We start from the raw sequence: 24,480 nt of genomic DNA, 5'->3' as shown, positions 1-24,480 counted from the left end.
ACTTCTAATATAAAATATCAGGAATTGGGCACATTTCAAGCTCCAGATGCTTTCCTGTCGTGTTTCCTTTGGATCGCTTTCTCTAACTGCACAGAGATGGCCCGATGAATGCCTCTGTCATAGCAACTGTCATATGGGATGACAGTTGTTCCTTCACCTTTCTCTCTTATTCAATGAAAAGACCCTTGGGAACAGAGAAATTGTCTCTTTCACTTCTCTATCCCCAGGGCCTTATATTAGGCAGGACCTGACATACTGGGTACCCTCAAGGTACCAAATTAATGCATGTATGGATGATGATTTGAACAGAACTGTTTACGCAGTTCTCATAGTGTAGTTAACATGATGAAAGAAAAACCCCAAGTTAAAAGATCCTTGTTTACGTCTACCATAGAAAATGCGCCTACTGTGAATTTCTAGAATTCTAATAATTTTTTTTAACATTAAAGAACACAAAAAGCTCAAATTGAGTCCTCCAAATAGCAATGGTAATTAATAGGGAAGAGAGAACAGATCTAACATATATGTTAGGTTTAATGGGAAAAATGTGTTCTATGTCTTTATGCCCAAATATAAATTACATCTTTACAGCTCTAAAAAGACTAATTACAATCACTCAATGATCTAACAGTAAAGTTTAAAATAATGGTATGTGATTGTTTTATTACCTGAATATTGATCTAACATTAGGCTTGGAGTAGTAAGCTCTGTAGTCCCAGCTTTAACCTCAGGTCCTGATTTGCTCCTCTTACACAATTAGACACAAGTACTATGTGTATTGTCTTGGAAAGCATTTTGTTCTTTACACCTAATTAGAGACTAAGACCTGAGGCTGGGGACTTGTATTTCAATTCTTAAAAGTAATTGCTTTGAAATCTTTCCTTACAGCTGTAATTTCTTTACGCTTAGAACATATACCTGTCTTTTAAAAACATGGGTACGACTCACAATTTAATGCTACTAATATTTGCTAGGTACCATTTAAAGTTCATACTTTTACATTTCTGAACTCATCCAATCTCCACAATACCCCTTTGATAAAGGTACTACTATTATCCCCATCTTACAGAAGAAGCAACTGAAACATGGAAAAATTACATGGTTTGTGAAAGATCTTTATTAGCTAGATTATAAACTCAAGAAACCTGAGTTCACGTTTATAGTCATTATACCTACTACCTCTTGCTAAAAATTTTTAACACTGACCTTACCTTCCCAAAGGCATTGAGAAATAGCAGAAAATAATATAATGTACATTTTCTTTATATACTGTGAATGTCACCTGACAACTTTCACTATTTTCACTATTAGTGGGATTACTTTATTTATATAGAAAAAGCAAATATATTTTGACCTGAACAGTCTTATAAAAGAATACATAGTACCTTTCGGGTCCAACATATATTTCTTAATACCAAACAAAATAGGAGTTAAGGAAAAAAAATATTGTCATTGTAATAATGCCAGAGAAATGAAATTAACCAAAAATTCTGTATTTGAGATATGGAATAAGAGGAACAAATTTATTTTGAGATCTAATGTGATAATCTTACATACACATAAATTAGTGAATTAAAGACATCAATATTTTTAAGTTACTTTTTTTGAGTTGTTTACTAAATTCAGGTATCAAGTTTATCCTTAAACCATTTTATTTAAGCACCGTAAAAGTTTATATTTTCTCTTATGTAATAATTAGTTTATCTAACAAACATTTATTGAGTGTATACTATGTGCCTGATATATTTCATTTGATCCATAAATTATCCAGAGAGAATTTCTAATCTACTTTCAGAGATGAGAATTTAACAATGTATCATGAATCACTCTCTTTTTCCAAGCTTGTCTCCTACATACTTAGATCATACTTAAATGCACATTATGAGCCCACCTTCAAGACTAATGGTTTTCCAAGGTGGCTTAAAACCTTATTTACTTGAATGTATCTGTGAAAGGGATTGATGAATATAGGAGATATTGAAGAGGGGCTCTTAATGTGGGATATTAAGAACTTTTATTTTCCAACAACTTAAGGCTGTGATTAAATTAAGTATAATTGTACTATGTTTCATTGTGAGATGCAGCAAAATGTCATGAACAAATATATAAAACAAATACAATATAATATGGGATACAACTATATCTGACAAAGAAGCACATTTTATTACTAAAAAAAAAATGTTATCGTTTGTTCCACCATAGCCACAAAAAAATTGTCTTCACTGGCATGTATACGTTATGTAACTAAAATAATTTTCTATGAAAATTAAAACTATAAGTCCTTTGTTTAAGTGATGCCTCTCTTTGAAGTCTCAAATCTCAACTATCCATAGGTATGCTCTAGATCATAAAATGAGCATAAATATTATTAAGAAATGAGGCTCACAGACCTCGGAGATTGATTTAATCTTAACCTTCATCACCACTTATTTTATAGATAAAAATGTCTCCACTGGCTAAGAAAAGTAAAGGAAAAATTTATGTATATAACTGTCAGTCTTGTTTTACTCCATCCATTCAGGCAAACTTCATTGAAATCCTACTATAGATTAGGAAGTATGCCAGTAATGATTCCATATTATTTCCATTAATTTAACCAAAAGGTACATAATAAGCAATAAATTAATATTTATTCAATGACTAAATGAATTTTCATGGAAGTACAAACAGAATACACCCTGGTATTTTACTTTGGCACCCCTGTTTGGAGTGTATTTAACATAAGATTGTTCTCTTTTAGACTATCCATGAAGGCCCAGTTTCTGAAGCATGATTAGAACTTTATTAAATGGTGGTTTTACCACTAAGGCAATCCTACAGCACAGGCTTTGGTGAGGACATTAAGTTGTAGACAACATATCCACACATATTTCCATGATTCTCACTCCCCAACAACAGTCCACTAAATGTACTGATACCTTGTTTTCCTTTTCCTGAACACACATTGATTTTAAATACCTGTATTTCCCCTTCTCTTTAACTTATACCTCAATGGTCTAATGTCAGTTTTAGAAGAATGTACAGAAGCCATCTTATGATAGCAAATAAGAAAGCAATTATCCTCCTTTACGTTGATTAACGTAAATGTTTTGTGTTAAAAACAGCTAAACAGTGATGGACCTAAGAGGCAATTGATTCAGTGCCTAATTACTGACAGAAAAACAACTCAACACTAATTGTGTCAAAATTAGCATTTCTGTCCTTGGCTTTCACATTCCAAAATCCACTTCACTGGGAGGAAATGACTCCATTCCATAGTAATCTGGAAGTACATGTCTCAGCTAATTAATTCTAGAAGAAACCAAAGAAAGCTGAGAGATACATAATTAGACATTTCACAGTTTAAATACAAACATTTTTCTCCTCGTGGCCCACAGGGGAGAAGAGCACTGCTTGGGATTTAGGCAAGTTCTTGGACCTTCATGAGTCTCAGTTACTTAATTTGTAAAACAGAGTTAATATCTACTCCTCAGTTAATATCTACTCCTCCTTAATTTATAAAACAGAGTTAATATCTACTCCTCAGGATCAAATGAATCAACGTATATGAAAAAATTACATTAAACTGTAAAAGAAAATTCAGTTATTTTGTTACTGATGTTGTTAATTGTATCCTCACTCCTTCCAATGTTTCCACTTTCCTTTACTGTCTGTCAGAGACCTCATGTCCAGAGAAGTAATTGTGAAATTATAGGTAGACAATTGGGCAGTGAGAAAGAAAAATATCACTTCCAATTTTATGATTTTTAGCTGTAACCATGCTTTTCAAAGAGCCTAACAATTTAGAAAAGCAGAGGATCCATTTGTAATTGCTTTAACATGTTTAATGCAATGTGGTATTATGAAATACATAAAGGTACTTAGATGGAACTTTCAAACAGCCGGCACAATTTGTTCACGTGTAGAATTAGAATGACCTGTATTGTGTTATAATCCAGGGGGAAACCCTCTAATGTAAGAAATTCTACAAATAGTATAATTAGAAACGAGCACTAGAAGTCAGGAGACAGGCTCTATTCTTGTCTGATATTAACCATAGTGTGTTTTTAGGTAACTCAGTTAACCTTTTCAAGCCACAGTTTTCTCATTTGTGATAGGAGAATCAAACGAATGTTGTGATAGGAGAATCAAACCAAATGTTCTGGGAGTATATGATTTTATTAGACAATTCTGTAATAAGACATTTCCTCACTTTTTGTTGTTGTTGTTGAGAGCTTGCATGAGAAATAGCCTGTTATGTATACACATACTGGGAGGAAATCCTTGTGATAATATTTGTAACACATTCCTAAAGTAAACAGTAACAACTGGGCCCTAAATGCTTTTTATTTAACAAGCTAACTTAAGACAACTCCAGTGCCTAAAGGAATCTCCATGGCTTGCTCACAGATGCCCATTACCCTCACATGCCCTTCACTCCTATCTTCTATTTTTCTCATGCTTTTTCTCCTAATCCTCCTTGGCCTGGCCTCTCTCTGTTTCTGTTCTCTTAGGAATTCTTTCCTCCACGCTCTGTCATTCTCATAGACATACACAGTCTACTTTTCTAAATTTTATTTCAGTTCCAACTCTTCCCTCTCACTCTACCCGGAGCTCCGTGTTCAGTCTTCCTCTGCAGAAGCCTCATGGGTACCATCTGTGCTTTCCCAAAGGAAGCAGCTTTTTAGGTAGACAGTCATTGTTCCATCTACACAGCCATATCAGAATTAAATCAGTTACTCTAGGTGAGAGATAGCATTAACAAAGCCAAGTTCAGTAGCTGAATGAAGGGAAAACTCTATTCCGCAACTCAGACAGAAAGAACCTCAACAAGCATCTTCCACGTACATGCCTTCAGATACCACAAAGCTAGCCAAGTCGCGGCAGAGACAGGTCTCCCCATCCCACTCCCTCATTAAGTTTAACATTATCATTAGAGTCATGTGTGAGGTGGAGTGGGGGGGAATGGTAATGCAGGAGGAGATGGAGATGGACAAGCACCCAAATCGTGGCTCCTTCGCTTAACTGCTGTGTCCCCAGAAAGATATTTAGCTCTTTGAGTTACAATTTGCTGATTTAAAAAAATAAGGATAATAATGCCTTCCCGATATTACCTTAATACAAATAATCCAGTTCTCAGGATTATAGATAATGTATACAGGGTCTGTCATATAAAGGAGGCTTGAAATTGACTATTCCTTGTTATTATTGTTATCATTATTATTAATATCCCTTTGAGAATGGTAGAAGGCACCCATTTTTTTCCTACGAGAGGAAAGTAGGACAAAGATTGCTATGAGTGATTTGTCCATGAAGACACAGTAAGATAGTGGGGGAGCCTAGGAATAGTATAGAATTCCCTAACGGCGGGTTCTATGTTCAATACTTGGTCTCGGTATTTGTGGAAATGTCCTCATTTAGTCTCTCTGAAACTTAGGACTCTATTATCGTCTGTACTTCATTTTTGTTTTTCACCAAAGGACTTTGCACATCGTGACCCTAAAAGAGGAGGAAAGATTTGTCAGCTCATCTCTGTTGGTGGGTTTGGACTACTTCTTTGAGGGGACTATCTATGCCATCTAGAAAAGGGAAAAAACCTGCAGCTACTATTTTGGTACGTGCAATGCAGAAATGTTGTCATTTTGTGCTTCCTACTGATGCTAAAGTTTATGTAAAAGGAAATCAGCTAGCTATATTTCCCAGCAAGATCGTATGAGTTACATAATTTTCACATAGATCTTGAGCTAAAACAGAAATCTTGCGAATTAATGTTTGCTACAATTAAGATACAGTGGGGACTTTCCTGGTGGCGCAGTGGTTAAGACTCCGTGCTCCCAGTGCAGGGGGCCCAAGTTCGATCCCTGGTCAGGGAACTAGATCCCACATGCCGCAGCTAAGAGTTCGCATGCCACAACTAAGACCTGGTGCAACCAACCGAACAAATAAATAAATATTAAAAAAAAAAAAAAAGGTACAGTGGACACGTTCCAGTGGGAAAGAAATAAAAAACATATTAAGGTCTGTCAAGACACCATAATGTCTAGGCATGACGTTCAGACTGAACAAACCAGGGTATCTTTGCTAAAACAAAGGCTTTTTGAACTTCTTCAGGCAGGATGGTAAGAGAGAAATGATGGCTTTTACTCCTGAACACAATGTCTAGTTTACTGACCCTAAACTGTAGTAATTAACCTGCATGAACAAAATCCTGAAACATATCCATTGTTAAGTACAATATTCAAATTAGTGAAAACTTTCTGTATAATTTCAAGTCTGTCATGTTTAAAATATTTTGAATCTGTAATACTTCAGGTACAGTTATTTTACACTCAGTGGAGAGAGGCTATTCTCACTCCCTCTGTGTTTGTGCATGTCTGTATGTGTGTGTGTGTGTGTGCGTGCGCGTGCGTGTGTGTATGAAAAACAAGAAATTTCAAACTATCTGCATCTATAGCTCTATAAAAATACTTTGCATATAGGTCAAACACTGCTCGTTTACCTCCATAAAGTAAACATTAGATTAGTAACAAAAATGTATGCCATAAAGCAGAATGTTTAAACGAGAAGAATCTTTTTCCCATTTATTTATTAAGAACTTGTATCTTTTTGGTTTAAAGAGTAATTCATCATTTGTTTGTATTACATACTGAGTCAATGTGAACCCATATCTTGGAACAGGATGACTAATGAGAATGAAACTGTGAGTTTGAGCACAGGTGGCACCATTGTAACGCTTGGCATAAAGGAAATGCATTAGGCACACAGACAACCAGCCTTCTCACGTATAATATTGGGTTAGTAAGCTGAAAGACCTTTTACTAATTCTAGGCGTGCTGCTGGGTGCAATTGCACTGTAAGTGATACAGCCATCACTTGGAGAGTGTTTTGGAACTTTAAAGGCAAGAGAAACCTTTTCTTCAGTGGAATGTTCCTTTTAACTTGCTTTCTGTTCAACCTGATAAAGCTTTGGATATGCTTGTTTGAGAGTTCCTTTCATAATTTGACTTTTCTATTCCCACATCGAACAATGCAAAACTGAATTGTCAAACTTGTTCATAAAGTGAGGTACCATCTTGGAAATCACGGTGTGTTTTCAAATCACCATGTAATATTGATATATTTAATTACTGTCAACCATAAACCCCTTTATCAGCATAAACAATTGGCAGCATAAACCAAAGATGTAAGAAAAAATTAGCTCTATCCATTAACTTAACGTTTGTTTAACATCAAGTTTGGTGGTCAGCTGAGACATGATTACTTGATTTTAGTGACTGAACACCTTGGCATATATATAGGATATAATCTCTATACCCTGACACCATGCAAAAGAAACTGATACATCCTGAGTGCCTACTCTAGCTCAGGTATGATATATGGTATCTTTCATGCTTTAACCTCATAATATAGTCTAAGATATATAGTTACTATAATTTCTATCATATATGATTACATATATTTATATTACTTCATATAATTTCTATTACATATGTAGAAACTGAGGATGAGAGAAGTAACTTGGCCAGAATTATCCAAGTAGTATGTGGTATAGGTGGTATTTGAATCGGGTCAATCTGTCTGTAAGGCCCAGGTTTTTCTGCCATAATTCAGTCTAACTTGATTTTAGCCTCCTCTGGTTGGAATGAAAGTTGCTCCTCAGTTTCCTAGTTAGTTTCTTCATATTTCATGCCTATCATGAATAGCAATTTGAAACAGCCTGAACTGCTTGAAGAAAGGCAAAGTTTAAACTGTCCATGGTGTCACTGACTTGAGACCCAGAGACTGTTTTCTTCTCTAAACTTTCTTTAGAGCATCTTCTGTTACAGAGAAACTTTATTTGGGACGGTAGAAAGATGTGTTAGTCTTTTCCTGTATTATTTCTGACTTTGGTAATATGTTAAGAAAGGCCTTTCTCACTGTAAAATCTAAAAATATACTTCTATGTTATTATTATTATTTAGTTTTTTAACTGTTTCTTAAAAATCTATATCATTGGTCTGTCCAGAATTTATTTTTGTATGGTATATGGTAGGAGCCTAACTTAATTCTTAGGTCCTATTTTCTCCTCAAATTCTGGTCCTTTTTGCCTCTTTTTGTTCCTTAAATTATTGTCTGAAGTAACAGAAAAGGCTTGAAATATGTTCTTTGGGCTGATATGTGATGAAAGATTCACTCATGTTTCACTTTTCCATTTTAATTACAAAGGTCTGGGGAAACTATGTTGGAAGCAAAGTGCCATTACCCTAGAGCACTTTACTGACATGTTAATTCATGCTATATTTATTCATCCTCCAAAGCAGCTACAAAGCTCATTCTCACTGGCCTCAAAATGAGTCTATCCAAAGGAGTTCAGTAGTGCATTCTGTCAACCCCTTAAATAATTGGGGTACTAATGTCTTCCCCCATTTTCTGGAGGCTCTTTAGTGGCTCATCATGCATTTAAGTTTCAGAGAGATCATTTGCAATCCAATTTCGTGGCTCTCCCTTTGAAATCTGTTACCCCCAAGACATAATGTCATAAATGCGCATTGAAACTCCATGAACTGTCCTCAAGTAATTGTTCTATAGCTTGCCCTGCTAAGGAATTTGTAGAGGGTATCTGAATGGGTCAAAGTGAAGGTAATGATTTTGGGCTATTTCCACTCATGGAAAAGAATTAACATTTGTGAGATGTTTGCTCCTACAGACACATTTCAAATGCATTATGAGGCATTTTTACTTTTAAAATTTTAGATTAAAAATAATGTACTCCTGTTAAAGGTACCTCAAAAGTGCACACATAGATTCTTTTAAGGCACATCCTTAATTCTCTGGTTTGCGTCCTCTTTCATGAAAGTATTTTCCTCGAAGCCATACAGCTGCAATCCAAATGTGGTCAGCTTCTAGCTGACCTCAGGTGCTCCGTCCTGGAGGCAGAAGCCAGGAATTAACTGATGTCTCCTAGACAGATGTAATAGATCCAGACGTGAATCAAAGTGCTTTTGGACAAAACCACAGTGGATTAGCAATGCGATAAGTGGCCTGACAGGATTTAACTTCAAGGCAGGGATCCTATCTCTCTATTCCTTTACCCCTTTCACCATGGAATCTTCTGTGCCCACATTTTTTTTCTCGATAAAACTCTTCGTTAGCTTTCAACAAAATTATCTAAACCATGGCCTCAAAATCCCTTGTGAAAAGAGGAAGGGCAAAAAAAAATGAATCAATTAATTACTTTAAATAAACAGGTCAATTTTTTTCCTTCTTTTCTATGGGTCATGGATGAAGGAGTCACCCATCATTTCTCTGAGACTTATGCAAATCACGTACATGTTTCTTAACACTGAAACCATTTTTAAAATTTGTGAGACCTAAGAGAAACTTGCACATATACTGCTTTCTATAAAAACAATCTGACAATGTCTCTTCTCCCAAGTTTCAAGACAGTGACTATCCCTCAACACAGATAAGCCTCACAATCATCAAATACAGAATCTACTATCTACTAGCTAGTACTTGGAAATGCTAAACCTCCATATTTGGCTGAAAAGACAGCCAAGGAAGGATATTTATAATTCAGCAACTGTCTTATAATTCTCTATGCAATCCAGGCTCTAATTACACAGAATATAGTTTTATGCTTAAAACCATATGATTTCACTAAACCTATCCAATACATCTCTTCTCTACCTATGATTTAATAAACCTCTTGCTTAAAAATGTCTTCCTAATGCAACGGACCACAGTGCATGGAATCACTGTACCTGTCAATCTTTATAACCCTCCCATAAATTTTTCCTTCTTAAATGTTGCATTTTGGTAAGTTAGCGGTTCATTTATGAATACATCTGCATGTTAACTGCTTATCTGTAATACTGCTCAGCACCTAATAAATGCACACGTACAAATCATGTAAAATCAGATGATGTCACTTATTTTAAAAATATTATACATACATACATATACATATGTATACATATACATCTATTTGTGTATATGCATATAATTTTTGTTAACCATGGAAAAGGACCAACCGATTGATGCCTAGAGATGTGGACCCAATTTTAGAAGCTGATGTGAGCACCGTAGTAATTTTAATAGGGGTAGGGCTTTGGGGGTTTTTTTGTGTGTGTAATAAAGCAATCAATATTCCTAATCCCACGTAAACATCCCCAGCCCCCATACACCCCGGGCATGGCTGTGTATATTTGAATTCCTATAGAAAGCTCACAGAGTTCTAGATACGTAGTCGCAGGTTGAGGACACAAATCCCGAAATATCGGTATCATGGCCCCTCTGGGCCACGGACGACGCTGTGCACCCAGGCGGTCCAGGAGGGCCAGGGAACTAGCCCCACGCTCACTCACACAGGTATCTCCCGTCTGCAGGCCACCTGGCAGTGGCATCGCTAGTGCTAATCACCCCTGGCTGGCGGGCACTCACAGGCACACTCGGGGGAGCGCCCGAGAAACCTGGGGGAAGGGGGAGCGTGGCGCATTTAGGGGCAGCAGCGCGCACCCAGGCACGGGCTCCGCGCCTCCAACACCGCCCGGGACCCGAACTGGCTCCGGAGTCACCCGGAGGATCTGCATTATGCCAAGGCGCTGGGCCAACTCACCTCCACGAAATAAAAGCAGGGCAGGAGGGTCACGCTGTCCTTGGTCACTTTGCCCTTTGGCCTCTCCTTCGCCGACATCCCTGCCGCCTGCCCGGGTCTGCGTTTTCCCCGGGGCGAGGTGTGCACAGCGCAGCCGAGGCGAGATGCCTCCTCCAGCGGCAAGCGCCCGGCGCCGCTGATGTCACATTCCCCGCGGGCACCGCTGGAGCCAGCGCGGTGCAGGCAGAGCCCCCGCCTCTCCCCGCCCCTCTTTGCAGCAACCCAGCGGCTCCTAGAGACAGCAGGTCCTCTGCCTTGCCTACTCTGGCTCCCACCCCCGGTTTTTCTCGGCGGAGACGTCCAGCTGCTTCCTCCAAGCTGTTGCTGCAATGGCTTCCCCTCCCCGCCCCCCCTCCCTCTGCTCTCCACCGCGCTGGCGAGGCTTCGCGGCGGTCGGGGCTTGACGTCAAGAATCGGAAAAGAGGGACGCACCCCTGGATTCTGCAGCGGCGAGGCTGAGGAGACGAGGCACCCACGCCCCTCCCCAGGAAGCCTCCTGGATCCCTCTAGGAACTCTAACTTCGGGATTGCTGGAGAGCAGAAGCCAGGATCTTGCGCACTGGCCCACAGCGCGAAAACCGACCTCTATCTGCGCGAAATTAAAACTTGGATCGCATACTGAAAAGTAGGCCGTGGTGGGAACTCTTTGAGAGCTGGCTGCTATCCAAGAACGACTTCCCCGACTGAGGACTCTCTGCCTAGGAGACTCCCTGGCTCCCTAGGATATGCCGACTCACCTGCTGATAAACATTCACTATTGCCTGTCTGGGAATGGTGAGACATTAATGGAGGCGGATGTGTGGGCATCCTCATTGAGCCCAAAAGCCAGGGTGTGCTGTTACCTCATCATCACACCCCCGGAACCACGTCAGTACTACAGTCACAACCGTGAAAGTAGGCACTTCTCAGACATTAAGAATCCAAATTAAGTCCTTCACCTTTTGGTGATGTCCTTGGCTTGTCTCAACTTTGTGATTATTTTGGCAACCCAGAAGAGTCCAAGGATACAGAGGAGAAAAAACCCAGAAAATATAAAACGTTGTATTATACTAATTAAGGTAACCCACTTGCATGATAACATGCCCCTGGTCATTTCCAATATCTTCAGTGTCTCCACTTCGAGCATCTGAGGGCCAATTCCTACCTCACTTTTCGACTCACTTCTTCAATTGCTAGCCTTAGCTTGGCCTTCTATCAAACAAACAAATAAACAAACACATAGACTGGGTAGCGAAAAAAACAGACATTTGTTCCTCACCATTCTGGAAGCTGGAAGTCCCAGTTCAGGGTGCCAGTGTGGTCAGGTTGTGGTGAGGACTCCCTTTTTGGCTATATGCTCACATGGAGGAAAAAGAGAGCTACTTTTCTGGTCTCTTCTTATGAGGGCACTAATCCCATCATGAGGGCACCACCCTCATGACCTCATCTAAATCTAATTACCTCTCAAAGACCCCCACCTCCAAATACCATCACTTTGGAGGTTAGGGTTTCAACATATGAATTTTGAGGGGAAACAAATACTCAGTCCATTGCATACTCCAGTAGACCTTTGGCAGCATCGGGACAATCTGATCTACCAATGTGCACATTTCTGATCTACCACTGCCACTACCACCTCATGCCCTCACCTTCTACCAGGCTTAGGTTTCAGAGTCCAGCAGTATAATCTCTCAGTTCCCACTCCTTGTTCACAACACTCACCTGGCAAAATCCCAGCCCCAGTTAAACCCAGTTCTCTGCCTTTACCAGAATAACTGAAGGTGGATGGAGAAGAACACACGACCATGTGGTCTTGTGTCACATTCGACTCATGACCACAAACTTCAAATAGTCCCCACTACCTCACAATCCTAGTAATTTCTCCATAGTCTGTTCACATTCTCACTCTCTGAGAAGTAACTCATACCTTCTCCAGTCTCTTCAAATCTTGACATTTTCAGCTAATGACTTCAACTTTTATTTCACTCAGAGAATTTAGGTAATCAGGAGAGAATTATGCCATCTTCCAAAGCTGACTACTGGCCTCCAACCTTCACCCTCCACACCTACTACCATCTCCTTCCTGTACTGGCACAATAGGCTCCTAAGTGTTCTACCAGCTTCCACCCTTGCTACCCCTATAACCTACAAACCACTCCTTATACAGTAGCCAGAATGATATTTTAACAAGTAACTCTAATTGTGTCATTCTGCCCAAACCCTCCAAGAGCTTTCCATTACATTCAGGAGAAAATCCAAACTCCCCACCTCTTCCTCAAAGCCCTACCCAAGAACCCTGCCTGATTCATGGACTTCATTCACATTGCTTTGTGCCTTATTGGTCTGGCAGTCCCACTCTAGCTTTGTACTGCCTCAGGGACTTTACACTTACTGTTCCTTTGTCCAGGAACGCTGTTCTGCCAACATCACATGGTTTAAGCTCTGGCTCCATTCATACCTTTGCTCGAGCTTAAACTCCTCAGGGAAGGTTTCTTTGACCACTCGCTCCACCTAAGCATTAATCACCCCAGGCCTCCATTACTCTACTCTTACACATTATTTTCTTTTTCTTCATAGAACTTATAACTATCTGATAGTTTATAAAGTATTTATTGGCCAATTTTTTCATTGCCTTCCTCTCCCACTAGAATGTAAACTCTATAAGGTCAAGCATTTCATTATCATTATGTGTCTGGCTACTGGAGCTGTTCCTGGCAAATAACAGATGTTCAGTAAATATTTGTTAAAGAAATGAATGACTCAGTTAAATTACATGATGCATATAAAATCATGTAACATAGCTTCTTCCACATGCTAAATGTTCAAGAATTGTTAGTTGATTCTGTTTATTATCATGTTATCGATCAGCTATACTTCTCACTACTACCAAACTTACTGTGTGTGAGTGTTGTTTTCTTCCATTTTCTTAGTATCCAAACAGAATTTACAGTTCTTGGTAGATGTAAAAAACAAGTTAGAACATTCGTGAATTTATCATCCTGGAAACTCAGCATTTATATATGAAGGGAAGGTGAAACATAAGGCTGAAACTATAGCTCCTTAATTTCATTGGCCAGGAGCTGAAAATATGTGATAAAATATCAGAGATGCATGCTGACCACACCTCAAACTTCAAGAAAGTATTGAGACATAAGAAAGGTACTCTCCTTTCCTCTCTAGGTAGTTTGACCAGCTTGACCTGACCACATGGTCAGGGATCAGGGAATGCTTCCGAATTCAAAACCAATTGCTATTGCAAATTCTTTATCCCTCCCTTGCCCAGATTCTCTTTCCTTCTTCTTTCCTTCTTTTAAAACATTCTCTTTCCCATCTAAAATCATTTCAAAAAACAATCAAGCTACTTTATGCAATACCTTAAATGCTAAACACAGTAATAATGCCTTACATTGGGGTAACAGTTGATGCGTTTTGCCTACTTAAACTTTTGATGCTCAAAATGGTGCAGTAAACAGGGCAAATTGTTTCCTTATTTTATAGAAAAATCTTCTAGACAAGATTCAGAGATGGAAAATAAATAGATAAATAAATAAATACATAAATAAATAAATAGTTGAACCAAAGGAGAATGAGATTTGGAGTCAGAAACCTGATTTGTTATGTTTGAAATCTTCTCTTCAGCAAGTCACTTAATAACTCTCAGCTTCTGTTTCCTAATCTATAAAATGAGAAAAGTACTGGTACCAACTGACAGCAATGTTCTGTAGCTCAAATGTGACAATATATGTGAAAGCAGTTGGTAAATTTTCAAATTGGTCCATCCATTCATACGTTCATCCATTCAGCCTACAAATATTGATTGATTCCCCCACTATGCAAGAGGCATTTTTCTTTCTGGTTACTCACAGGAGAAAATAGATATGGTACCTGCCTTCACAGAGCTCACATTCAAATACAGGTGGAGAGGGGAGAGACACAGATAATACACTAGTCATAGCAATAGAAAACACATGATGCTCACTGCGGACAAGGCACTGTTAAAAATGCTTTTCACATGTTACCTCATTTAATTCTCACAACATCCTTAAAAATGGGTACCACGGTGTCATATGTCTTCAGTAAAAGAAACTGAGAGTTGGAGAGGTTAGTTATGATTATGCAAGTGCAACAAGTATAATTACTATAATCAGTGGAGCTGAGGTTTTGAACCCAGTGGGTTGCTACAGCTTTGTGATCTTAAAGGCTGCACATACTGCCTCTCTTAACAAACATATAATTACATCTTGTGATATATACTACTGAAGAAACCATTCGGATGCAGTGGTAATTACCATGAGAAACTTAAGTATGGTGGCCAAGGAAGACCTTGGGAGGAGTTGCCATTCAAGCCACTTATGGCATCGAGGCTCCTAGAGGACATTCCTGAAGCAAAAAATATGCTCCATCCCATCTTCACCATGTAAATCCACCTTTAGGCCAAGGACAGAACTTGTATGTGGAATGTTGCTTCACGTATGCTAGCTGCAGGTCCTCATAATAATAGTGGCATTAAAAACAATTTAATGTGCCTCACAGAACTTGAATATTTTCCGTGGAAATCCTGTTCCAGTGCATTCAAATGAAAAACGGCACCCACTGAAAAAACAGCACTGACATTTCACAAGAGTACTTCACAGCGCAAATAACCTGGAAAAAATCAGCCTGAAAATGCATTTGACATCATCATTAACACTGTCAAACTCCTGAGATAAGAAAGAAGTAGCTTTCCTATGTATTGGTTTTGGTTGCCCACAGCCAAATGCAAACTCTTCTTCAGCTTCCCGGCAACTATTCATCCTCAGGATATTTGTCTGACATTTATCTTTAAGATCATAAAAAGGTGTATTTAATTTAGTAATGTGTTTCCCAGAAATCAGCTCACTTTATAGCATTTCGAGAAGACAATGTAAGCTTTTATTTCATTTTTCTAAGAGAGAGAGTTTTAAAAGAACTGAATATGCAGATGTGTGAAGGAGGAAAAGTACTGGAATGAGGAAAGTTCCGGAAGATGGTAAAATGATGTTACAGTTCTGGCCTCATCATTAACTAACTGTGAGGCTGTGGAGAAGAACATTTTACCTCAGGGACTCAGTTTCCTCATCGAAAAATGGAGTTAAAATGGTGAAGCGGACATCTGTTGTTTCTGTTTGTCTAAGATCCATTGTTCCTTCTTCTTGAGTCAATTTCTTGAATTTTCCTGATGGACCATCCCACTCCCCACAGTCAGGGCTCTGCCTGTAATGAAGATATTCAGCCCTCTCTGGAGTTCCTAGACTCTATTCCCAGGAACTTGAAACTTGAGGGGAGACATACTGAGACAGAAAGTTCTTGGTGTTGATCCACAGCAGAAGCAGAGAGAACAGCAATTAATGTTGGTCTTTCAATTCTCAAACTGCCCTTGTTTCCTTCCTTTCAGAAGTCTGGCTTTTCTCCTTTTTTGTTTTGTTTGTTTCTTGGCACATCCCATATCCTTTCAAATAAATTCTTCTCTCTGTCTCTGTCTCTCTTCCTCTCTCCCTCTCTCATTCTTTCATTAATATAGCCAGAGTCCACTTCTGTGACCCAAAACCCCTAACTAATATGAAGAGATCACAAGACATTCATTTGCTAAAAGATTAACTTAAGACCTAAAACAAAAACAAAACCAAAAAACCCCTAACAGTATTCTCTGGCAGGAGATACAGGAGATACTTTTCAATCAAATCTTACGTTTACTATCAATGACTGGCCCATCATGGTCCCCCGTGATTCACTATCAGGGCATGGTCGAAGGTGATTTGCACAATTCTAGTGAATGTCATTCCACAGAATATGTCCTTGTTCTGGCAGTAGTGACTATCCCAAGAAATCCCATAGCAGTGACTCAAGGAACAAAGCACAATTGCATTACAGAGCTTTGCTGTGGGTGTGTATTGGCATATTAATGTGTTGGGAATGGATTACAACTGTCCCACAAAAAATGTATCTCTTCAGGGGCATGGCAGGATCTGTGCAAGAACATCAGTGCAGGTTGCTTCTGGTTGCGAGCAGCCTGGGAGCATCCTGGGTGGTGGCGCATCCTCTGACAGCATGCCCAGAGGGCTGCAATCGAGAAAACCAGAAGAGAGGCATCAGAACTTGATGCTCCACCCCAGTGCACTGAACAGAGCCAAGAAGGAGCCCCACCACCTGGAAACCCACTGAGCAGAGCACGGAACCACTAAACACACATGTGGACAGTCAGCTGCAGAGCATGTTTACTGGCATGGCCTCGGGTGTGGCATGTTGGGGGTGATGAGAGAGTGGAAAGAACCAGCAGTCTCTTCATGTATACAGCTGAAGTCAGTGGCTAGTACCTTTGTCTTAGATCTGTTAACTTTGTCCACGGGTTACCAGTGTGTCTTCTATGGGGTGCCCCAGATAGCTGCATAACAACTGCCCCCAAATACATGCATATTCTGCAAATAAGAGCATCATTTTTGTTTTGAAACCGTTGACATAAAAATATTTAACTGGATTTTAAAACATCCAAGTTATCACAAAACAATTAAAGGTTACTTTTGTCAATGAAAGCAGAGCTGTTGGAGTTTTTCAATGTATTGTCATTTCAGGGGTTGCTATATTTTCAATGATTGCAAAGAAATGATTTTAGATTCTTACTAGCTACTTGTGCAAAGTTTCTCTTCAATGATGACTATCAAGAAGTTAAGTACCCAAAATTTAAAATTTTGATCAGAAAATGTAGCCTTTCCTTGTACAAAATCATCTTATGGAAATAACTCGAGTTTCTCATTAAAAAATTGAATAGATTTTATTTGGAAATTTTATATTTAAATTATTTCCCTAAAACTTGATGTGTCTTCATGCTTACATACTATAAAATGTAATTAATTTTCCACCAAGTTTTATATAGCTGCCCTCAATTTCCTTTTAGTTTACCCTGGTATGCTCTATTAATACAAAATTTCATGTGTGAAAAGGTTGAGAAATACACATGAACATAAATTGGCTCTTCCTTTTCTTTCAGTGTCACACATTGCAAATGGTTCTCCACCATCTTACTGGTATGTAACAAGAAGCAACTAATTAAAGTATAAGATAGATCCAACCACTCAGTCTAAAAATCTTACCATCATCTTGGATTTATTCGTGCCTTTTATCCCCTATAGTCTCAAAACACTTTTGAACTTCCAATGAAATTTTGGTCTTTCATATTCATCTCTTACCTATTTCCACTAGCATCAATTAATGTCTGGTTTCCTACAAAAGTCGGCTGTGACCTCCAAGATCTTCTGCCAGACCACACTCCTCTGGATAAGTGCCCCGCTAGACCTTCCTTGTCTCGGCTAAACAGCCTTGTTTCCCCCTCTGCGGACTGTGTCCTCTCCTCTGATGAGCTTGTTTGACCCATACGTGGACCACGTTCATTGTGTCCCTGTGCCTCCTCATAGGCTCTTCCCCTCCCCTGAAATGTATTAACATCTCACGTTTCTGAATTTTATTCATGCTGCTCCAACTTTCAATGACCTCTCTCTGAACACCAGTGGTCCTTATTTTGCACTGCACACTCTAGCCCTTGATTATGAACTGTTTTGTTTTATCTGATACATTCTAATCTTGTACTCCCAACTGTAGGAGTGAAGTGGGGGAGAGACACTTGCCATTTCTCTTCTATCCATCTCCTTCCCTTCCACCTCTACTCTCCCCATTTTGTTCAATTCTTCATTATCTCTATGACATTATAATAGCCTCCAGGCCAATTTCCCTGGATTCAGCTCTTCATTTTCTGAATCAGTTCTTTACTTTTGCACCAGGATAATTCTCCTAAAGCACAATTTTGATTATGCCACTCATTTGCTCAAAAATGCTCCATGGTTTTCCAGCCTCTACCCTAGCATTTAAGGGCTTCCTTGGTCTGGCCTCCACCAATCTTTTTGTCTCACCTCCCATTCTTCCCTATGCAAACTGTACACTCAAGATACCCCAACCTACATGGTACTGCATAAACCATACTCTCCTGCATTGAAGTCTTTTATGTGTGCTTCCTTTTCCCACCCTCAAAATTTGCAGACAAAAAGCAACTTCCTGATTAAGCTTCCTCAATCTTTCCCATGTCTATGATCCTTTAAGACTTTCCTTGGACATTGTTTGTAGATCATGTTATATTCTGCATTAATTGTCTCATTTTTCCTCAAAGATATTTTGCTTCTTGGAAGTATGGAGCATGTCTAACTCACCTTTCTTTTCTTCTCTTTTTTCTCTTGAACCTTCAGCATAGTATTTTGTACATATCAAAAGTTCAGTGAGGGGCTTCCCTGGTGGCGCAGTGGTTGAGAGTCTGCCTGCCAATGCAGGGGACATGGGTTCGAGCCCTGGTCTGGGAAGATCCCACGTGCCGTGGAGCAACTAAGCCCGTGCGCCACAACTACTGAGCCTGCGCGTCTGGAGCCTGTGCTCCTCAACAAGAGAGGCTGCGATAGTGAGAGGCCCGCGCACCGCGATGAAGAGTGGCCCCCACTTGCCACAACTAGAGAAAGCCCTCGCACAGAAACGAAGATCCAACACAGCAATAAAAAAAAAAAAAAAAAAAAAGTTCAGTGAATATTTACTGAATAAATAAATTCTATAATATCTACTCTCCCCTGTGGTGGCTAGCACAGCCCTAGAACAACATAGAGATTCTGAGTACACACTTATAGATTAATTTAGGGTTTTATGAGTCATGATTCCATAGGAATAATCACTCTCCCCCATTCTCTCTCCTTCTCTCTCCCAACACTTTGAGAACACTGACAAGTCTCACAAGAAGTTTGAAAGGAGTCTGACACACACAAAAGAGAATTTATTTTAATTAGTCCAGAGTGACTCCTGTTCTCTCAATCCTTCCATAATTATTCATTGATCACATAGAGTTTGTATAATAATTAGTCCGAAAGAGGATGTTGAGCATCTGTCTGTAGCTGCTAAGACGTGTGCTCCAATCAGCAGATTTTCATCCTCCTCTCTTCTCTGCCCAGTGTCTAGCCAACAGGGATCTCTCTTAAATATTGCAGATCAAACTCTCCTCAATTCTACTGAAGAGACACATCTCTTAGGAAGCTTTTTAGGCTTGTCTTCGAGCTCTAACAACTCCAAACATCTTTCATAATCCATACGCTAGTTGTCCTCTTCTTTCTCTGAGCACTTGTGCCCTTGTGTGGTTCTTGCATAGATCCTCTGGCCTATCCTGGTCTCCTTAGCTGTTGGACTTCTCTGTGGGCTAGGACTTCTATTTTATTTGTTACACTAAACGACGATTTCTCTATGTGCCCTCTTCATTTGCCTGTCATAATGATAACCATTATGTTTTCTTTTTAATGAGGTCTAATTAACATATAATATTATATTTGTTTTAGATGTATAACTTAATGATTTAATATTTGTATACACTGTGAAATGATCACCACAATAAGTCTAGTTAATATTACACATCCATAATTACAGGGTTTTTTCTTGTGATGAGTGCTTTTGTGATCTCCTCCCTTGGCAACTTTCAAATATGCAATATTTCAAATATGCAATATACAATACTATTAACTATAGTCACCATGCTATGTTTTATAACCAATTATAAGAAAAATTAGGGCAGGAGTCAAGATGATTTTAGAAGGAATTACTGAAAGGAAACATCTTCCCAGACATGGGAGCAATGTAAAGCAATGTAAAATGATGTAAAGAAGTGTAAAAGTTTTGAACCTTTGCTGCCACTCACACCACTTTTGTTCTTGCAGTATGTACTCGAAGCACTTATGAAAAGAATTAAAGCAAGATAGGCTTTTAAAATGAAGATGTCTCATAACTTTAAAATGAAACAGATTACAGTTTAATTTCATAGTAATATATAGACTACATGAAAATTATACATTTCAAGCAACTTTTACTCCTTTACTTACACCTTTGATAAAGATTTGTTCATTGATAGTTGAAAAATAACCATATTCATGCTGGAGTTTATTTTGACGTGCAAAATTAATGCAAATTTGATTTCACATAAGTGTGGAGAGGATCTTGTCTGTCTTTGCAGATGTATAGATGGTGCTCATTCAAACTCAAGAATTCTCAGATTCGACTCACCTTTTTACATGGAATTTTATCTCACTGATTTGTAATCTAGTGAAATATTATCTTATCCAATTTTTAGCTTTTATATATTCCAGGCATAGGAAACATGTGCTGCTTTGGTTTAAGCCCACTCCTTCTTCTGAGATAGGACATCTCCAAACACAAGTTAATGTGTGGTTGTGAGGCATGGAGGCATTTACTGTCACAGAATTCACCATATTGGTCATGGTGTGAGCACACAACTGAAGTGAGGTCTATCATGTATGATACCCTATCCTCTGGCTATGGAGATTTGTCCAGAGATGGTCATAAAACAAGTGGAAGCCTATCAGAGTACTCTCCCAGGAGTTTCCTAAGTGGAGTTAGGAGTGAAGAATGCCCTTCCCTTTTTGGTGGCAAGACTGAACAAGTGTTAAATCCCAAACTGCCTGTAGTTATGTTTCCTCGACCAAGTGAAGAAAGGCTTACAATAGTAGAAGAGAATCAGGCTGAATTAAGAGAGAAGAAGATATCAAAGATACAGAGAGATTTCTGAGAGTTTTGAGTCCTTGAATTCAATTACCCACAAGACCTGCTGCAAAACAATCTTCTGGGAGATTCAGTTACATTAGTCAGCAACCAGCTCCCTCCCCAACCACTTTTGCCTAAGTTACTTTTCATTGAATTCCCATCACCTATAACCAAAAACCTCTGTGTAATATACTCTCTGTAAGAATGATACTAATGATATTGTAAGAGTTGTTCTCTGGGAATAAAATATGAGGTGTTAGCAGTCAGTGACTAACTGAGGTCAAGCTACAGTCCTACCATGCCATCGTCCTGTAATGTATCACAATAGATTACAACAGCGGTCCCCAACTTTTTTGGCACCAGTGACAGGTTTCATGGAAGACAATTTTTCCACGGATGGGGAGGGGAGCGGTGGTTCAGGCGGTAATGCAAGAGATGGGGAGCCATGGGGAGCGATAGGGAGCGATACGGAGCGATAGGGAGCGGCAGATGAAGTTTCACTCGCTCGCCCACCGCTCACCTCCTGCTGTGTGGCCCGGTCCCTAACAGGCCTTAGGCCGGTACTGGTTCCCGGCCCGGGGGTTGGGGACCCCTGGACTACAAGGGAAGCCTCAACACAAGTTATTCATCACTGCATAACTTGTAGGAAGGGATGATGATAAGGGTGTCCCTGAACCACTCTTATGTAGTGATGCTGGAGCTTCACTACTTGTGGCCACACGTAACTTGTCCACATACACAACTCACTGGGGTTAACTGAAGTTGGCAAATTTTGGCTGGTGAATTGTGCAAGTTGTGCGATAAGCCAACACTTGTGAGGTGACGTCAGGATAAAGATAAGTAGAGTACTGGCAATTTAAAAGAATCAAAATGTGCAGTGTTCTTTTAATTTGCATTTTGGATAATTTAGTTTTATTCAATTTAGAAAGCCTCGACTTTCCAGAAAGAGCTTCTTGCATCCCAAGAAAATGACCTCACACCTGACTAAGAGCTTCTTTGAAAGAGGACTAACTTTTCTTTTTATGATGACAAACTGCTAGTTTATTCTACAGGCAAAGAGAGAAGTCACCTTGGAGCAGATCTTTGCTTTAAAAGGGTTAGCATAGGCATATGTAAATTAAACAGGATCCAACATCCTTAGAGAAGGATGTCACAAAGTTTTGTGGCCGGGAAAGCTGCTTTTCTGTTTTCTTTGGTATGATGAGAGATGAACCTGTTTTATAAAAAGTGAGGATCATTATGGAAGAAAGGGACCCAGACTCCGACACTTATTTTACTGGATAAAAGTTAAGGGAGACTCTCCAGGTGACCTAGGGTAGCCCTAAACAAGAGGCCTCCTGGTAGGAGGAGACATGAAAACTCACAGGAGGAACACGCTGGAAGGAAAGAGTTTCTGATTTAGTGACCCCTGTCGAAAATAATAGGGCCCAAGAGTTGTCGAAGAAGGGCTAGTTTCAGAGGGATATGTAACTAATATGGGAAGCCCCTCTGGACTTGACCCTGACATGGTGTGGTGCTTTGAGGAACAATGGATGAGCATTTGCAAAATAAGAGAATTCTAACCTGGTCATCCCAAAGTGGGGTGCTGCTGTAGCCTGTGCAGTGTTCCGAGTCACTGAGGGAACCTCAGCAGCCTTAGGCTAATCCGAGTTGGGCTGTGGATGGCAAGGGTGTGGCAGCAGATGGATCCAAAATGCCACAGCCAAGTAAGGCTTGTGATTCTCTCTCTTCTGGCGTTGGCAGCGGACTGAACCCTTTGAGCAACAAATCAGCCCATGGGGTCCTTGGTCTCTCCAGAGCAGGGTTGGTGACTGACCAGCTCACAGACCAAATCCAGCCTTCTTTTCTAGTGTCACTAGGACACAACCACTCCCATTCCTTTCTGTATTGTCTGCGATTGCTTTGGTGCTCAGGTGGCAGAGTTCAGTAGTTGTGACATAGATTATATCACCCACAAAACCTAAAATATTGACTCTTGATGTCCCTTACAGAAAACTTTGCTGACCCGTGATATTCAACAGCTTTCGAAATTTTGTTTCACTCCATTTATTCTGACTCCCAATTTTAGTTTCTGAGTTTACTCTGAGCCCATGTGGTTGCTTTTACTGTCTTCAGAATGGACCATGACTCTTTCTTCATATACCATTCTCACCCATCTCTCTTCTGGCTGAGTTTGTAAACAACATCCTACCCCACTACAATGTCGAGTGCTTGATTCTTCAACGTCACATTCTAGGGACATGAATTCACTGAGGACAGTGAATTTCTGACATGACTTCAGACACATAGAAAAAATATGAACACAAAATAAAGTCTAAAGTTTATGTTTAAAGATTTGAAAGAAATTAAAAATATTTCCTAATATGTCACAAAATACCTTGGAGTACTAGTTTTAATATTATATTTAAATTTCAGATATCCCTGTGCCTTTACAAATATTATTCAGAGAAAAATTTAAGCCTTCAAATGTCATAAAATGGCAAAGGCCACATTAAACAAATATCTTTAATTTGTCCAATATGTGCTGAGTTCTTTCAAAGTTATTTAAAACAGCATGCAAATTAGAGTAAATTAAGCAATTTTTCAGGAAAAGCAGATGGAACCTTGGTCTTAATGTCATTTAAACACTGAATCCTATTGACTAGAATGGAATATGACTAGATTTAATGGGAATAGTGTTGTATTCCACTGACCTGTTACTCATTGCCATCATACACAATACAATTTTGTACGAGAGAGGTAGCTACATTCTGGCATATATCTGCCTCTGCATAATTAATCAAATCAAATCAAATCAAAATTTAATAACATGAAATGGGCAAGTAAGAGCATTTTTTCATATTATTTTAAGAGGTAGATGAGAAAAAACTTTGAAGACTGATATCTGTTTTCTAAGCATTTGATTTTGCATAACTTCCCTTAGCCTAGTATGCACTTGTTGAGAATGGAACTGTGCTCATTCATCTCTACCTTTAGTACTGGGTGCAGTTCCTTGAATAGATGAGCACATTTGTTTTCTCAATTTCTTACAAATATATCAAAATATAGTACCAAGACATAGCGAATGACTCTAAACCATACTTTATTCATTCACTTAGGAGCACTCTGTTTATCAAGTGAAATTTATATGATATAAGAAATAAAAGGAACCCTATAAAATTAGAAATTATTTATTTTTGGAGTTTGCCCTTTAACTTCAAGTAAAAACTTATACGTTTTTGCCGAATCTATTTCAAATATCACTCAAAGTACTAAAATATGAAACAAATGATCATATAAATAGACAAAATAATTATTAC

At 39.1% G+C, this 24,480-nt stretch overlaps 1 protein-coding gene across 1 annotated transcript in view; it reads right to left on the bottom strand.

Moving 5' to 3' along the window:
* PLPPR4 (phospholipid phosphatase related 4) overlaps positions 1-10,752 on the bottom strand; it is a 44,485-nt gene extending 33,733 nt beyond the window's left edge. The window contains exon 1 of the mRNA XM_036839477.1: positions 10,577-10,752. Coding sequence (XP_036695372.1) covers positions 10,577-10,654 — 78 coding nt within the window. The 5' untranslated portion in view covers positions 10,655-10,752. The remainder of the gene's footprint in view (positions 1-10,576) is intronic.
* Between the last annotated feature and the right edge of the window lie 13,728 nt (positions 10,753-24,480).

Source organism: Balaenoptera musculus, chromosome 1 (assembly GCF_009873245.2).
Source record: "Balaenoptera musculus isolate JJ_BM4_2016_0621 chromosome 1, mBalMus1.pri.v3, whole genome shotgun sequence".
NCBI classification, from domain to species: Eukaryota; Metazoa; Chordata; class Mammalia; order Artiodactyla; family Balaenopteridae; genus Balaenoptera; species Balaenoptera musculus.
This window is presented reverse-complemented; position numbering and strand designations above follow the sequence as displayed.